Source organism: Cercospora kikuchii (genome assembly GCF_019650295.1).
Source record: "Cercospora kikuchii DNA, contig_00003, whole genome shotgun sequence".
Taxonomy (NCBI): Eukaryota; Fungi; Ascomycota; class Dothideomycetes; order Mycosphaerellales; family Mycosphaerellaceae; genus Cercospora; species Cercospora kikuchii.
This window is the reverse complement of record NW_025408584.1, coordinates 964,950-982,348: the sequence shown is the minus strand read 5'-3', so window position 1 is coordinate 982,348 and position 17,399 is coordinate 964,950. Positions and strand designations below refer to the sequence as shown.

General features: G+C 53.6%; 5 protein-coding genes across 5 annotated transcripts; all 5 read left to right on the top strand.

Annotated features, from left to right (window-relative positions):
* Window positions 1–587: 587 nt before the first annotated feature.
* Window positions 588–1,898, top strand: CKM354_000478200 (uncharacterized protein; the record flags this gene model as incomplete). The annotated part of the gene is made up of 1 exon (XM_044800031.1): window positions 588–1,898. One exon carries the CDS (start codon window positions 588–590, stop codon window positions 1,896–1,898), a length of 1,311 nt encoding a protein of 436 aa, XP_044655966.1.
* A 1,728-nt stretch (window positions 1,899–3,626) lies between these two features.
* CKM354_000478100 (uncharacterized protein) lies at window positions 3,627–4,795 on the top strand (the record flags this gene model as incomplete). Its single annotated transcript, XM_044800030.1, has 5 exons — window positions 3,627–3,861; window positions 3,917–4,201; window positions 4,294–4,481; window positions 4,543–4,576; window positions 4,638–4,795. 5 exons carry the CDS (start codon window positions 3,627–3,629, stop codon window positions 4,793–4,795), a joined length of 900 nt encoding a protein of 299 aa, XP_044655965.1.
* Window positions 4,796–5,870: 1,075 nt separating this feature from the next.
* CKM354_000478000 (uncharacterized protein) lies at window positions 5,871–7,618 on the top strand (the record flags this gene model as incomplete). Its single annotated transcript, XM_044800029.1, has 6 exons — window positions 5,871–6,128; window positions 6,185–6,298; window positions 6,356–6,696; window positions 6,772–6,785; window positions 6,844–7,028; window positions 7,079–7,618. The coding sequence occupies 6 exons, from the start codon at window positions 5,871–5,873 to the stop codon at window positions 7,616–7,618; spliced, it is 1,452 nt and encodes a 483-aa protein (XP_044655964.1).
* A 1,270-nt stretch (window positions 7,619–8,888) lies between these two features.
* Window positions 8,889–11,025, top strand: CKM354_000477900 (NADPH--hemoprotein reductase; the record flags this gene model as incomplete). The annotated part of the gene is made up of 2 exons (XM_044800028.1): window positions 8,889–10,670; window positions 10,729–11,025. 2 exons carry the CDS (start codon window positions 8,889–8,891, stop codon window positions 11,023–11,025), a joined length of 2,079 nt encoding a protein of 692 aa, XP_044655963.1.
* Window positions 11,026–13,850: 2,825 nt separating this feature from the next.
* CKM354_000477800 (uncharacterized protein) lies at window positions 13,851–15,792 on the top strand (the record flags this gene model as incomplete). Its single annotated transcript, XM_044800027.1, has 3 exons — window positions 13,851–14,878; window positions 14,934–15,206; window positions 15,261–15,792. 3 exons carry the CDS (start codon window positions 13,851–13,853, stop codon window positions 15,790–15,792), a joined length of 1,833 nt encoding a protein of 610 aa, XP_044655962.1.
* Between the last annotated feature and the right edge of the window lie 1,607 nt (window positions 15,793–17,399).

The window sequence follows — 17,399 nt, the reverse complement described above, 5'->3', positions numbered from 1 at the left end:
ACCTCTCCATATAGCACACTGGGAAAGAGTCTGGCCATCTGATTCAATACTGTGATCTGTCGGGCGCTCTCGGTGACCGTGGCTTCAATCCTGTGGAAGTTCTTCGACTTATCTCGCAGCTTGAAGTCCTCCAATCGTCAGGATATCTGCCTTTGCAGTGGAATAAGCAGGCAGTTCTATCAAAGTTGAGACGGACTGGAGACCGGACGGGACCTGCATGCAGACGGCAGGAAACGCCCGCCCGGTGACGATAGCCAAGATTCCGCAGAGCATCCGATGCATCACAACATCACAATCGTTACTAGCATCGATCTCATCGGCGTGATCATTGGGAAATCCAGCCACGTCCGTGGAGCTCATTTCATCAAACACGGCTGGTGATAGATTATTCCTTGCTTGGCTCACGTAGCACACGTCCGGCACTGGCACTAACAACTTTGATGACCATCATCACTACGGACCTCTGCGCAAAAGCATCTTGGCTCAATGCCTTGCGTGATGACCCCGGGCCTTGAATATAGAAGCATGTGCATCCTTCCAAATGGTGTGGTGTGCTTGCGCTCTTGAGAATTGCCCATATCCACGAGATGACTTTTAGAACTACTTGCGCTGCCGCAGGCCTTGCGCTGCTCGCATCGGCACAGAGCAACTCAAGCAATGGACTCGACATAAATCAGCTCATTAGCGACCCAGGTGTCTATGGTCCAGCTATTGAGCTCGTCCATCTGTACAGCGGCGACCCTCAGTTCCCCACAGGCATCACTGTCTCTCGAGAAGGCCGCCTCTTTTCCAACTATCCCGGTGCCCTCGATCCAGCAAACACCAATGATGGCACGAATGGGCGTTTCACGATTGCTGAACTTATCAACGGCACTACGGAGGTCGCCTGGCCTTCTGTAGAACTGAACAGTCCGCCGGGAGGAGCAATCAACTACACTACCACTCCACCAACCGGTGCGAACTACGAGAACTACTTGATCGGTTCGCAATCCATTGTCATCGACGCTGCTAATCGTGCCTGGATTCTTGACACTGGCCGTGTGGCACTTCCAAACGGCGTCATCGTCAGCGCGTCTCCCGGAGGTACGAAGCTTATTGGCGTGCACCTGAACAACGATACCGTATTCCAGACGATTGTATTCCCATCTGATGTCGCATATCCGGACTCCTATCTCAACGATCTCCGAATTGACCTCAATCCAGAAGTCACTGAAAGCGGAAAAGGCATCATTTACATCACCGACTCTTCGCCCGAGGGCCGCAATGGTATTGTGATGGCAGACATTGGCACCGGCGAAACCTGGCGCCACCTCGATGGCAACCCAAATGTTCGCGTCCAAGAGCAATTTACCTTCACTCAGTGGGGTAGTCCTCGATACGGCTTTACAGCACCTTCCGGCCCATTCGCCTATACGGGCTTCGGCGCAGACGGAATTGCTCTCTCCGCAGATGGCAAGACTCTGTTCTGGAAACTTGTTGCAGGCCGCAATATGTACTCGATACCCACGGAGCGCCTGCGCGATCGATCAAACACTTCCGAATGGCTCGCACAAGCTTACATACAGAACTGGGGTGAGACGGGAGTTACTGATGGGATGGAGACTGACACGAACAACCTCATCTACCACGGCCACGCAGAAGCCAATGCTGTTGCAGTATTCAATCCTGCAAATGCGAGTCACGAGGTCTTCGTCAGAGATCCACGTATCAACTGGCCCGACACCTTGTCCGTAAGCTGGGATGGGTATCTGTACTTCACGAACAACCAGCTGCCTTTTGGCGCAGCGTTTGCACCGGGCGAGGATCGCAGACAGCCACCTTACTCACTTTTGAGAGTACCTCTGCCTAACAATGGCAGTAAAATTGGCGTTGATGTTGCGAGAGAGGCTGGTTACTAGAGGCCTTTGGCAGGTGATGCCGCTTCCAGCCTGTAGCATCAACAGACCCAAATGAATTGAATGGCACCTCCTCACTACAGTTTTCACTTTTCGCACGAATTCGTCTACTTATTCGGAAATTGCTAATGCCTGCCTCGCTGACCTGAAGGTTTTGCAGCAAACAAAAGTACCATCGATCATCAGGAAGCGCTCTTCTGAGCGTGCAGCCGATGTGCCTTCTCTATCAGCAATCCACCTATTCGAGCCGCGACATAGGCACAGCGAAAACTAGCATACGCCACAAACCTCGAACTCGCGACATCGAACAATGTCTGACAACCGACCAAGACAATTTCCAATCTTCGTCCAGTGTGCCTGGCACACCGTAGCCCACCTCGTGTGCGCAAAAGATACAGTCGCCGATCTCAAATCAGACATTTTGGTTTTGATGGCGAGCATGGGTTACAGGCAGCCGAACCCTACCGCAGAAGCACTACAAGACTCTCACGGCATAATGCATTTGGTGCTTCGAGCCAGAAGTTCAGAAGTGGAGGATTATTTGGCAATAGGAGGAAGTGAGGATGTGAACAGGAAGGTGACGCTTGAGGAAGTCGGCATTATGGAGTATCATAGTGTGTCGGTTGTGGATGGAAGGCCGAGTATTCGAGATGATGGGAGGTTGGAGTGGAGGTTGGCTTGAGGTGTGACAAGTGGTGCGAGGTTGATCGGTGGAAGACGAACAACATCATGTTGGCTCCAGACGTCACAGCCAGCTATGAAACCCCTGCGCTGACGAGAAGTGACTGGAGCTGTTGTTGAGGCGGTTTGCAGAACTCTCAGGCGAGAAGCGGTCTTGGCAGCTACTGCGATGGCGAATACTGTCTCCAGGCGGTGCTTGGATAAATGGAGAGGAGCAAAAGATGGACGGCACGCCAGGCGGTCAACGCAGAACAGCTGAGCAGAGCAAGTATCGCGAATGCGAGCGTGCAGTCGATCTGTTCCCGTGGGTCGTTACTCTGAACCCACAGCAGCCCGCTGCTGGAGCTCAAATGTCACGCTCGCACACCACAGTAACAATCTTCACCTCGTGGCAATACTCCCCCTCGTGTCCACAATGAGCCTCTCCAGCCTGAAGATCAATATAGCATCAAAAGCATTTCCTTGGCGGAACAAGCGACGTCGTGTGGCCTTGTGGCTCCATCAGCCACGGAGAACAGCGGGAAGGATCCAAAGCCTTCTCGCCTTCTCGTGTCAGATCAACCAATAATTATCCCGGCCCTTCGACCATGTGCCAGCTCACGCAGCAATGTACAACGCTGCGGCTGAAATTGGGAAGTGGTCGTGCAGTCACTCGCATCTTCACATCTTCGTTTTTGCGAAAGCTCATCCTTGTCTGTGGCTGACTAGACGTGCAGAAATTCTGGGATCTAGTGGCAAGGAGCTTGAAGAGTGGAGGCGAGACAATTTATTGGGAGGTTGCTTACTGAAGGTTGCATTGCAGTTTTGCGCGACTTGGGCTTTCGTCATGAGGGTGAAGTCTGTTTGTAAGGTATGATGGAGTGGACGCAGCTGCCCAGTAAGCCGGAGTCGAGGCTGTGCGAAGCAGCGTGACATGTTGTAGGCATCAGAGGTAGGATCGATGCTGAGCCGATAATATAAGTGCTATGCAGCCTTTCTGTTGTTCCTGCATCAGCACGACAAGAACACCAACACTCAAGACAGATCCTTTCATCACTCGTTTTCTCCAACATGTTGTCGAAAATCATTCCGGCCCTTGCTATTGCAGGTGCAGCAAGCGCCCGCATCGTCGGCCTTGCCGCTCCCAAGGTCATTGCCGTTAATGAGACCTTTACGGTGACTCTGCTCACTGAGAACTATATCCAAAGTGTCAAGGATCTGGTCGCTGCCTTTGCCTTGAGCCCTAGGGCTGATGCCGACGGGTTCATTGGGACTGAATATCTTGGCTCTTTTTATCTGGGACCAGGTAAACAAAGAGAATCATATGTACTGGACGACCATTTTGGGCTGATTAGTTGCAGACAAATCAAATGTCCTTACCAACATTACTTTCGAGGTTACCGCTCCAGCAACGAATGTCGGCCAGTACCTCAACGGCGTAGTCACCTCCCTTTATGGCGCCTCGAACGGAGCCACGACGATTCAGTGGAGCGTGCCGATCACATACGGCGATGAGGTCAGCACTGAGCAAGTCCACTCTATCGAAGGCAACAATGTCTGCTCCTCGAGCACGCCCACGGATCCTGGAAGCAATACCACCACAACGGCGCCTCCTTCAACAGATCCGACCTCACCTCCGGTAACAGGTATGTAGCACAGGACCTCTTCATCATCGTGGTGAATGCCACACGCTCAGCTGCTAGAAATGGTCGAGGCGCATGCTGATTTTTGACATCAGGCAACTGCTTCCCAACTTCGACTCAAACACTGATCCAGTCGTCACTCGTCTACTCGAATGCCCTGATCGACAGCATTGTACAGTCGAATAACCAGACCGGTCGCCAAAATCTTGGGCAGCTGAATGGTTTCCTTGGAGATGTCTCAGCAGCAGTTGGAGTAGGACGCGGCGGCGAATCTTGCAACAACGTAAGTGGTAACTGTCCAGCTGGTCAGCGCAAAGTGTAACAAATGCTTACTCTTTCCTCAGCCACCTCCGCCAGCTTGGCCACCGCTTTCGCCAGGTGAGTAATGAAAAGTTTCGAACAAGTCACTTCGTCCGTTCCATTCTAACTGTTGTTGCAGGCGATTCGCAAGTCCGTGCCATCTCGATCCTTCGAAATGTGCAAGATGCCCTGCAGGCCGAGCAAGGCGCGATCTTGCAATGCAATGAGGCTCAGACGAAGAGTATCCAGTGCCAGGTCCTGAGACTGGTAGACAACTTGGACAACTATTATTCTTGAGTGCCCTGGAGGAACGTGTCCGGCCTGTAAAAAGTGTTTTGTGTAAAACCTAATAGCAATAATAGTCTCTCGGTTACAAATTTCGATAGTTTCTTGCACGCGCTTGGTCAATTTTTGGTTGCTCCAGACATCGTAATGAAATGGCAATACCAATCTCGGCATGTAGTTCCAAGGTAGTAAGTGTGACAGAGAAGCAGTAGTCCGATTTTGAGGATCCTGTGCTTGTCAAAGGCATGGTATGTGTTGAACGTTGCTTATTAAGCTTGGTACGACAGAATCAGCAGGAAGGGAGCAAAATATCATTCGTACAAACAAGCGCGACAAGATCATGACAAGCTTGCTCAAGCAAAGAGAAGGCCGCGGCTTGAGAGCAGTGTTGTCGAATCAATTCGGCGTTGTCTCCAGAGATAGGCATAGGCGAAGGCTGCACTTGCTTATCTCTCACCTTTTCCCAATCGGGCAGATATCTTGTCTGACACCCATCGCGCTCGTCCAAACGGCAGCGCCAGAGGGCATCAACAGGAGTTCGCAGAATGCAGATTTCGAGAATATCAGCTGTGTTGTCCAGCTGCAGCTGTAGGCTTTGAACTTTTCGTAGCTGCAAATTGCACTCACAAAATGGTCTCGATGATCGCGAGTGAAGCATCTTCTTCAACCCGGAATCGTGTAAGATGCTCGTCGCCCGCGGCCCTTGCAGCTGCATCTAGCATGATCTCCGCGAATCTCGTGTCGACCACGCGACGATCACATGGCCTGCGCCGCACCATGCACAGCATGGGAAACGAAGCTTGATCCTTCGAGGCCATTGAACACCGCGACTATCGACTATGTCAGCCAATAGACGACACGAGTCTTTCTTGATATGTCCTTATCGTAGCTGGCGCCCCCAGTTCCTTTGACGCCTGGCTCACGGGCTTTGTTCTCATATCCCAATCTGGTAAGCTCATCGATAAGTGTTTCCACGCAGAAGCTCAGAGGTAAGGACCAGGACATGCATATGTAGGCCATCGCTCGTGCGCGCGCTGTGAGGTTCATTACTCTTCGCGTACTCCTTCATTGATCATCGACGTTTACAATGTCGGCGCCAACAGCTCCCGAGTTCAACTCTTCCGAGCCCTGGGGCGGGAATCCGTTAACGACTGATGTCAATGCCCAGTATGCTGGGCTCGAATTCCACTACGTCTACCTTGCGTTCTGCTGCTTCATAGTGTGGCTCATCATCCCGGGTATCGGGCTCTTGTATGGCGGTCTCGCTAGGCGGAAGAGCTCGCTCTCTCTGCTATTCCAGTCGATTTTGGTTGCAGCTGTCACAACTTTCCAGTGGATGTTTTGGGTGAGAGTCGATCTGTTCAATGTTGTCACAAACCAGACGAGAGCTGACGTATTCAGGGCTACTCGTTGGCGTACTCAAGGACCGCAAACGCGTTCATTGGTGATCTGGCCAATTTCGGTCTGATGAAAGTCAGAGCTGCTCCCAGTCCCGGTAGTGCACTAATCCCTGAGGTAAGTAAAGCGAAGCTCGGTTCTTTGGAAGCCAGCAGTCGTTCTGACAAGTAAAAGATCGTCTTCTGCCTCTACCAACTCCTCTTCTGTGCCTGCACAGTCCAGATTGTCATTGGTGGCTCCTTCGAAAGAGGTCGGATTCTGCCTTCTTTGATTTTCAGCTTCTTCTGGGCCACAGTTGTATACTGCCCAATTGCTTGCTGGACGTGGAATAGCAACGGTTGGCTGTATAACTTGCCATCGCTCGACTTTGCGGGGGGTGGTCCGGTTCACATTGCATCGGGCTGGGCTGGTCTGGCATACGCTTTGGTCCTTGGCAAGAGACGACATGCTGGAGAACTATCGCACAAGAAGCCGCACAACACGACTCTCGTTTTTCTTGGAACAGTCTTGATCTGGTGAGTGCTTTATTCGTATGCTGGGAAGCTCGCATTATCTTTGAGACATTCGCTGACCAGGGTTCTCGCATTCAGGTTCGGCTGGTTTGGTGAGTCGTAACACATATTGAATGTCACCTGCGAACACGTTTACTGACTCCAATGCAGGCTTCAATGGCGGCTCCGCTTTGAATGCATCGATTCGCAGTATGTATGCGGCATTCAACACCAACGTCGCCGCCAGCTTTGGTGTTCTGGGCTGGGTCCTGGTCGACTTCATCCGCACCAAGGGTAAATTCAGCGTAGTCGGTGCCTGCGAAGGCGCAATCGCAGGTCTCGTAGGCATCACGCCAGTAAGTCGATCCTCTTCCGTTCTTGCGACTCACGCTCAGATCTATCACAGGCTGCTGGGTACGTCAGTTTATGGCTCGCAGCAGTCATTGGCTTCTTGACCGCCGTGGTGTGCGCAAGCCTGCAGAACCTCAACGACTGGCTTCACATTGACGAAGGACTTGAGGTATTCAAACTGCATGGCGTGGGAGGTATGGTGGGCTCCTTCCTCACCGGAATATTTGCAGACCAGACCATCTCCGCTCTGGACGGCAGCTCACTCTATGCCGGTGGCATCAACGGCAATGGCGTGCAGGTGGGGAAGCAATTCGCAGAGATCACAGCGATCAGCTCGTACTCCTTCGTTATAACTTGCATTTTACTTCTGCTCTTGAAGTACATTCCAGGACTGGGACTGCGCGTAAGCGAAGAGGCTGAGATTCGCGGCTTGGACCTGGACCAATTCTTCGATGAGCAGATTGGAGACTGGACATTTTTCGAAACCTTCCAGGGAAACCATCAGCTCACCCATGGCATACCACAAGCAGGGTTGCCAACGAGCAGTGCAGCGAGCATGCATGCAGAGCACACGAAAGCAGAAAGGCAAGACTAGAGCTAGACGTCAAGTCAAGTTTCTGTACAACGCGTTAGTAGAACAGCCTCTTCAGCGAGGCAGATACATGTATGATGTTGCATTATTGACGTCGTCGAATTTGTGCTACGATCGTTCCTGCAGTTCCGGAATCCGAATGGTAGAAGCGCGTTCCGAGAACGGGGTCCCTCGTGCTCGTACGAAAATACTGTATGGGTCCGCCAAGGACTGCCAATTGCTGGCACGCGGCGACCTGCTGTGACTTTGCGAGAGGACCAACAAAATGCGAACGCTGCTTGCGTCCCGCTCGCGAACGAGGGGATGAACTAGAAGCGTGTGGTGTGTAGAGTTGCTAGAGCGGAAGCGGTCCATGGTGTGAGTCTTGGAGGGACAGTTGCGCGTGGCTGGCCCGTGGGAATAAACGCGCGGCGCATTCCCGCGGTGCTGTGCACAATTCGGGATCATGTGAAAGGGAAAGGGCCAGATCCGCTGCTCGCACGGTGTGCGAGGAGGATCTTGTTGGTCGACATCGTCGCTCTCGCAAAACCCCGAGCTCGCTATAACTAGGCAGCACCTTATTCGGCATATGCGCGATGCTACATGTATGTCACAGCCGATCGTCATGTAGAAGTCTGCAGTCGAGTGCCAATTGTCCTCATCAGCCACAACGAGCACAACCGTATATGACTGCCGCGCCCCCGCCATGTACACCACTTTCTGCGTTCCGAGAAAAATCCATACCATATTGATTCTTGCATTGCAGTGTACATAGAAGAGCGCGGGTGTTGGCAGTCACTGACCTTCGACTTGTACATGTTTTCGGAACTGAAATCGAACGATAGTTTATTTGATTCACAGCACATGCGCATCCTGTGTCGGCCCTAAAGAATCCCTGACATCAACACTCGGGCGCTAGCTGTGTCACCCCACCGCCACGAACGTCTTCGATTCGGCATCTCCCAACTCGCGGCCAGCGGAGCGCACAGCTGGCAGCAGCAGTGCAGACGACTCTTGGACCCATCTTGGCCCCATCCCGTCAGCAGTTGGGATTTCTGGCAGAAGCCCTGCAAATAACAGTCATCGCCGTCAGCCCTGAGTAGCGCACTTCCGTCAGCCGCAGCCAGAGACGGTGAACGGGGAAATTCCAACACGATAAGCACGGATCTCAGTGCACGTCGCTCCAGAGACCCTCGCCGAGCGTCCGACTCTTTTTAATTGCACCGCTCGTCTGCACCCTACCCCTCCTTCTCCTGGCTTGTGACTGCACAGCCGGAGCAGAACGACAGCGACCATGGCCGCTCTGGACACCCTGGACATCATCGTCCTGGCAGTACTGCTGCTAGGAACGGTAGCATACTTCACCAAAGGCACATACTGGGCGGTTCAGAAAGACCCGTATGCAACATCACAGGCCAATGGCGCTCTCAAGGCGGGCAAGACGAGGAACATTCTCGAGAAGATGGAGGAGTCGGGCAAGAACTGTGTCATCTTCTACGGCTCGCAGACTGGCACAGCGGAGGACTACGCGCAGCGATTAGCCAAGGAGGGCTCCTCGAGATTTGGCTTGAAGACCATGACGGCCGATTTGGAAGAGTACGAGTACGAGAATTTGGATCAGTTCCCTGAGGATAAAGTCGCCTTCTTTGTGCTGGCAACTTATGGTGAGGGCGAGCCAACGGACAACGCTGTTGAATTCTACGAGTTCATTCATGGAGAAGAGCCACAGTTCAGCGAGAAGAGCGCTGGCGAGTCACCACTGTCAACTCTGAAGTATGTCGCCTTCGGCTTGGGAAACAACACCTACGAGCACTACAACTCCATGGTCCGCGAGGTCAACAAGTCCCTTACCAAGCTCGGTGCTCAGCTCATCGGCGAGGCTGGTGAGGGTGACGATGGAGCTGGTACTATGGAAGAGGATTTCTTGGCCTGGAAGGAGCCTATGTGGGCTGCTTTGTGCGAGTCTATGGGTCTGGAAGAGCGCGAGGCAGTATACGAGCCCGTCTACGAAGTCACTGAACAGGAGCACCTCGAGAATGAAGCCACCGTTTACAAAGGCGAACCCAACAAGAATCATCTCGAGGGCACGCAGAAAGGACCATACAATGCGCACAACCCGTACATCGCTCCAATCGCTGTGTCTAAGGAAATCTTCAACGACAAGTCGAGAAACTGTCTACACATGGAAATTGATATCTCCGGCTCCAACCTGTCTTACACTACTGGTGATCACATCGCTGTCTGGCCAAACAATGCAGGTCGCGAGGTCGAAAGGCTTTTGAAGGTCGTTGGATTGTCCGAGAAGCGCGAGATGCCAATCAAGGTCAAGGGACTGGATGCTACGGCCAAGGTGCCTTTCCCGCAACCCACGACATACGAAACCGTCTTCCGATACCAACTCGAAATTTGCGCACCTGTCTCTCGTCAATTTGTGTCCACTCTCGCCCAGTTCGCGCCGAACGATGAGATCAAGGAAAAGGCAAGCAAGATTGGCAACGACAAGGACGTCTTTGCGGAAGAGGTTGCGAAGAAGAATTTCAACATCGGACAACTTCTCGAACACTTAGGCGGCGGCCAAGTTTGGGACAAGATTCCTTTCTCGCTGTTCATCGAAGGCATCACCAAGATCCAACCCCGCTACTACTCTATCTCGTCTTCATCTTTGGTCCAGAAGCACAAGGTTGCTATCACAGCCGTTGTCGAATCTGTCGAAGTGCCTGGCGCACCACACGTTGTGAAGGGTGTCACCACAAACTACCTCCTCGCTTTGAAACTCAAGCAGCACGGTGACCCGAATCCAGACCCTCACGGATTGAACTACGCGCTCAACGGTCCACGAAACAAATACGATGGTGTGCACGTTCCTGTACACATCCGACACTCGAACTTCAAGCTGCCCTCAGACCCAAGCAAGCCTATCATCATGGTTGGTCCTGGTACTGGTGTTGCTCCGTTCCGCGGTTTCGTCCAGGAGCGAGCGCAGCAGGCCAAGAATGGCGAGAATGTCGGCAAGACGATTTTGTTCTTCGGATGCCGGAATCGCACTGATGACTTTATTTACAAGGAGGAGTGGGAGGTGAGTTGCTTGCCCTATATCTATCACTTTTTTGAATGTATACTGACCTGCATACTAGCAATGGCAAAACGACCTCGGTGACAAATTCGTCCTCGACGTCGCCTTCTCTCGCGAGACCGAAAAGAAAGTCTACGTGCAACATAAAATGAAGGAGCGAGCCAAAGAGATCAACGAGCTGTTGGAGCAGAAGGCTTACTTTTATGTCTGCGGTGACGCTGCAAATATGGCGAGAGAAGTCAATGAGATCTTGGCGACAATTATTTCGGAGCAAAGAGGTGTCGATAAGAAGAAGGGCGAGGATGTTGTCAAGAGCATGAGGGCTGCGAACCAGTATCAGGAAGATGTGTGGTCGTAGATCTTGCTCAGAAACCTTTTGTTTTCTCTTCTGATTTCAAAAATCCAGAGGTTGTTGTGGATGGAGAGCGGACATAGGTTGATGAAGGTTGGCAGGCGGCGTGCGGTGCAATGCTGGCGCTGATGAGGAGTTTTGTATCTAGATCATGGTCAATGAAGTCTTGATATCGAAGATTGAAGATGAGTTTTCGAGAGAGTCTTCCACTATCAGGCGGGCTTGCTTGTTGTCGTGCCAGACGTGGATCACGGGAAAAGACCTTAAAACCTTACGAGCTTGGGCCTGTTCTCCAGCGGAGGTGAAAGTCAAAGCCGGTCGGATTGTCCCAGACTTCACATCGCATCGGACTTGAAAGGAGTCTTGTCGTTGCTACACCTCAGCATTCACGTCGTACAGGCTCGCTGATATGTCCGATGCCAGGCCGTGGCACGATTAGAAGGTGCAGATGGACGACTGCCTCCCGATGATCACCCCACGAAGTTGATGCAGTCCAGCTGCACAGCCGCTGCAGAGCGTAACGCGAAATGAACTCGGTTTGTGCTGTTGCATCACGCTGCCCTGTCACTTGATGCTGTTGGGCGCAAGTGTAGAAGGTAGGAGGTAGCGCCGGCAGACGCGCCGGCAACGATCATTCGAAGGTTCCGAGAACCTGGTTCAGCACGCTGAACGTCAAGATATATTCCCTGCATCTCAACATTGTTGTTGCAGAGGTCCTAATGCTGTGTTCGGCGGGACGCTGTGCCGATACAGCAGTCCGTGGAGATATGACATGGAAAATAGCGGAAGCGTGATGCGTGACTGCGCAATATGTCATTTGGGGAGCGCACCGAGCGTGCAGCTTGCTGCAGACGAGCGAGCATGCGTTGAAATGAGAGGAAGAGCATGACCTTTGCAATGGCAGCTGTCGCACGAGGCGCGTCGTGCCGCCGGAGCTGTCGCGGTACCTTGCATCACGGTGGAGGAGGAGGACAACGCACAGCGCGTCGAGCTCTCCAACTTGGTGAGTGTGGACAAACGAGCTGCCTTCGATGCTGTCGACTAGGCCAAGGCGGCAAGATCTGCTGCAACAGAAGAAGCTTGACAGCATAGACGCCGATGCAACGCTGTTCGGCGACCTGGAATTCGACGCTGAGAAGAGCGGTTTCATGTAAGCAGAAGTACCAATTGGGAAGAGCAGGTCACGTATTGTACGCACAGTGCACTTTCTTCAGGTGCCCGTCTCAAGTTTGATCGTCTTTGCAGGTCCAATGCGCCTTTAGCCGGGATAGCAAGGACAGGCTCACGAGCGGGCGCAGGTACAGCATGTGATCAGCAATGCCATGGCTATTTTCAGGCAAGAGCAGGAGATGAGGAGTTGTGAATGACAGCGCGCAGAGTCCCCACAGAGGCAGCGGGCGCAGTTCCTAGCTGTTTCGAAGGTGTCGACGACAGGTGCAGAATGAGTGAGGGGAGATTGGAATCGAAGACGCGGGTCCCGAACAGCTGCCGGGCTCGAATGTGATGGATCGATTTCTAAAAAGTCGGTCGTTGCGGGACTGCGTGCTCAGTACCTGGATTGCGGGCGACAGATGGCAGCGATCATACTCATCTCGAGGGTTCATGTGCGCTGTCTGGCGATTCACAAACACCGCTACCAGCGTTTGTGGCGTTTTGCTGGAGCTTGAAGCGTTGTGCAGCAGCGGCTTCTGGTGTAACGTGAACTACAGAACAAAGGCGGGAGGGCTTGCATACGTGTGACAGGTCAGCAGCAGCAGTGATTAAACTGCCCAGGCCTCTCTGCTACCGGCACATATTCCACAAGCCTTTTCCGCGTACATCATCATCGCCATCATCCTCCGAGGAGTCTATAGCATCGATCCTCCAATTCGCCACTCCTGCCATTGTGCGTATCTTTCGTCAGACTGACAACCCGGAACTCCAGACAGGATCCGCCGCATCTTTAGCACTGGTTGAAGGAACGAAAGCCGCGCGTGAGTCTTGAGAAGCAGCTCGTCGTGTACAGTCGAAACCTGATCCGTCCCGTCTTCACTTCGACATCGACTTCCTCCCGCGAATTTCGACTCTCGGACCGGCACGCGTGGGTTGACTGCCAGTTCGACACGCCGAGCACCAAATTCTTTCCTTCGGCATCGTCAACTGCATTACTACCTGCCGCCGCGGTGGCTAACGGGCTTGCCGAATACACGGACTAGGTACGCTCCTCCTCCCATACCGCACCTTCCTCCACCACTTCGACTGCGGCAAGACCGACGCTGGTCTTCCCTCCTCAATCAACACCTCCCACATCTTCCCTCCACTCTCGTCTCCTCTCCTCTTCATCCACCACCAAGTGCACCCAGTTCTTACACACCGACAGATCTGCTCTTTTTCTTTCGTGCATTCGCCGTTGACATTACCGCCTCTGCTAGCTTAGCGACTCGACCACCCCTCCTTGCTGCCTCCACTCGCCAGTCCGCCTGAACGGCACCAGCACCCTCAAACAGCACCCGCTCGTTCAGGTATGTCGAGACCAGGACACCCCACTTCACCCTCAACAGCCCGCCTTGTGGACGGCGGTTGCTTTGAGTCTCCTCATTGAAGCGGGATCACCATCACAATCACTTGCTGACCTGATCTTTCCACAGAGACTCGACAGCCAGTCCTTTCTGCACTCCGTTGGAAGCTAGCCATCCACACCAAAGCTCATCGGTAAGACCTCCTGCCTTGTGCAACGTGCAATTGACAGCGGCAACTCTGTTGGCGTTGGCATCTTGCACCGTGGTCGAGCTTCGTGAAGATATCTTTATCGGTCACCCCAATCATTCCCATTGCCCTCCTCGAAAATCAACATGACTCCTTTCGGGCATCCCAGCACCCACAACTTGTTCTATGGCAAGCAGCATCGTCGTCAGACAATCGCTGATCGTGGCTACAAGAACATGGCAGCCATGGACCAAAAGAACACCAACTTCAACCGCCAACAGACCGGCTACACCAACGCCAACATTTATGGCAACCAGCAGTACGGCAATCGAGGCCAGCAAGGTCAGGCTTACGGCATGCACCACAACCCACAGTCCGATCCAATGGGCGCTCTTGCTCATGGCTTCCAAGGCATGAACATGGGCAACCAGTCCTTCGCAGCTCAGGCCAAGAACGCCATGATGTCGACTGCGGCCAACAACGGCTACGGCGGGCTCCCAACGGCGACCTCGATGTCGGCTTCGATGTACGGCGCCGGTGGACAGTACATGTACCCGAACGGCTTCGCTGCTGCTGCCAATACCCAGTCTCCTGGCATGTACACTCCTCACGCTTCGCAGTACATGCCGCAGCTCAACTACGGGGGCTATCAGCAGCACGACAATAGCCCGCTCTCGCAGAACTGGACACCAACCACTGCTGGAGCCACCGGCGAAGTCCCAACGCTCATCACTCCACGCCGCGGTTCCATCTCATCGAACGAGAACGACCAGCCAACAACCCCTTCTTACGCCGGTTACCCCTACGCCGGCAATGGCGTCGCCATCAATCGCTCGCCCAGTGGTGTCTTCACCCACAGCACCCCATCTCCGACATCGATGATGGCTCCGTACGGCATGCCCGTTGCCAAGCAGCCCGAGCAGAGCGAAGTCTCCCCACGCATTAAGATGCTGGTCACCCGTGACCCTGCCATACCACGTGCCATCCCAGCACCCTCCTCGCCACTCAAGCCGCTTGATCGTGCACTCGAGAATCAGCGCGGCGAGACCAATGTGTACATCCGCGGCTTGTTGCCGGAGACAACAGATGAGATGCTTGAGTCCTGGGGCAGCCGGTTTGGTGACATCAAGAGCTCGAAGTCCATCATCGACCTGAACACTGGCCTCTGCAAGGGGTATGTACACTGTACACACTTGATGTTGTTGGTGAGCTCGACTGACATGTTCCAGCTTCGGTTTTGTCAAGTACCACAACTACGAGGACGCCGAGAACTGCATCCGTGGCTTCCACTACCTGGGCTACGAAGTGAGCTTCGCCCGCGAGTCCTTCTACTCAAAGCTCAAGACCTTCTCCGACGAGGGCAACACCAACCTCTACGTGTCCAACCTCCCGAAGACCATGAACGAGCATGAGCTTGCCAACCTCTTCCAACCTCACAAGGTCTGCTCCTCACGCATCCTACGTGACAAGAATGGCCATGGCCGTGGTGTTGGCTTCGCACGGTATGTCGTCCTGCTGGTCCTTCGGCTCTCTCTTGAGACTAACCTTGATCACAGCTTCGAGAGCCGGGAAGACTGCGAGGAGGTCATCAAGACCTTCAGCAACCACACCATCAAGACTGCCGGAGAAGAACTCCAGGTCCAGATACGCTACGCCGACACCCAGGAGCAGAAGTCTCTCAAGCAGCAGACTCAAGCTGCGCGTCAGTTCCGATCCGCAGAATACGAGTATGCAACACAAGCCTGGCGCCAGGGCCGTCTTCCATACGCTGGCTCCGCGGTCCACGACACCAACCAGAACACTAACGAGTTCGACCAGTTCCTTGGCACCACACCAGCCGTTCCCATCCAAGGCCAGCGTTGGGCTCAGTCCGCCATCCGCCAGGCACCTGGGCGTAGCCCGCTCGGTGCAGTGCCGTACACCAACGCCTCTCAGCCACCACTTGTTCAGATAAACGTGGCTTCGGGAGCTGAAGGTCAGACTGGATCGTCCGAGACCACTGTCGACGCGAAGCCTGCCACCACATCGCCAGCGACAGCTCATGCACACAGCCCGGTCGACTCTGCAGCACCATCCACCGAAGAGTAAGACTCATGCATCCCGGCACGCTCGACTCTTCGTCCCATCGCTACTGTCAACGACACGAATGCACCTTGTAAACTATCACGAGTAGACGACTGGCGTCACGATCCCACGAATGACTACGACTACATGCACTTTCTGCACTCGGACCTTTGCATTACTACAGCACACTGATGCTTCTGTCCAACTCTTGTCGCTCGCTCGCATCAACAGTATGGACATCTGAACAGAGGAATATGGTGGCATCTACAACATGATCATCAACAATGTGTGTTGGTCATGCCACCCGGCTGGCTTGGAAGTTGTCTACACTTAGCTTTACGACATGTCATCGGTTCTTGTTTGTTCACATCGGCGGCGGCAGCAAGGCTCTGCCATGAAGACTGCAGCCCTCACGGGCACTATCGGGTATTCAATGGCACGGATGAAGACGCGGGAGAGTAATGGTAATTGTTGCTGCGATGTTTCATTCAAGTGTTCATGACTCGAATGCATGGAAAAGTAAATACAATGGTATTGATCTCTGCTTGTCGCTGACATCTTCTTCACCGCTCCTCTGATTGCGACCTGCCTGTTGAAGACGAACATTGTGGTCTTTGCTCCCACGTCCGACCTGCTGCTGACTTGAACACATCACACATCATCACACATCTGCACTGCAATGCCATTCTGCACTGCCGCGTTCTGAGCAAACATGGATACGTTGACGAACCCCGGTACAGCGGTGAAGCTCGGGTGAACTCTTCAGTTCGATCTCCGGCAACCCGAAGCGCTTTTGGGTTGGCATGGTGGTGCTCGGCCTCGGACCGGCATTCACGGAGCCGTTCGACTGGGTAGCCCTGATGTGTTCGCAGCGATGAGGAAGCTGAGGCCTTCTCAACCGAATGTACCGGCCTTGGACGTGGCGACGAACACCGCTACTTGTCAAGAAGAGCACTGAGGAGAAAATAGTGGATGACACGTGGGAGAGAGCATGTCACGTCAGCATCAGCGGATCAGAGTGCTGCGAACATGCCACCATGCATCGGAACCAAACTCACGCATGTGGTTGTATCGCACGTGCTGTCGGATGGCTGGCAAGCCGAAGACAGAAATGGAAACAGAAAAGGTTGCGCAGAGCGCAGAAGCTGTTGCTGCGAAATGCCTGGCTGTGGGCCGCAATGCTGCAATGCAGCCACCATGTCATAAGCGGCGTATTCTGCGCGCAGTGCGTACGGGTCTTGCTAGGGAATGGCTGTCGGAAGGGAGGGCTGTAAGTGGATCAACTTGATTCGTGAGGCTGGACTCCCGCCCTTTTCCTCGATAGCCTGTTGCACGCGGTGCCCAGCTAGGAGGTGTTTGACGGGTTTGACAGGCCTATGTCATGCAACGTGCTGCACCCCTTTCAGGCGTTTGGATCAGGCGATGCAGGATGTTTGGATGGGGGTGGTGTTTGGGGTGCGGCGCCGGTGTCGTTTGGTGTGAGCTGTAGAGTTTACGATTCGCTGGAAATCTTGGGAGGGTCTGCTGAAACTCTGGGCCGTTTGCAGTCTAGCGGCAGACGGAGCTGCAAGGTACGGCGAGGTACCGGTTCGCTAGAGGGCCCAGAGGAGAGGTGTGACGAGGTGCCGAAC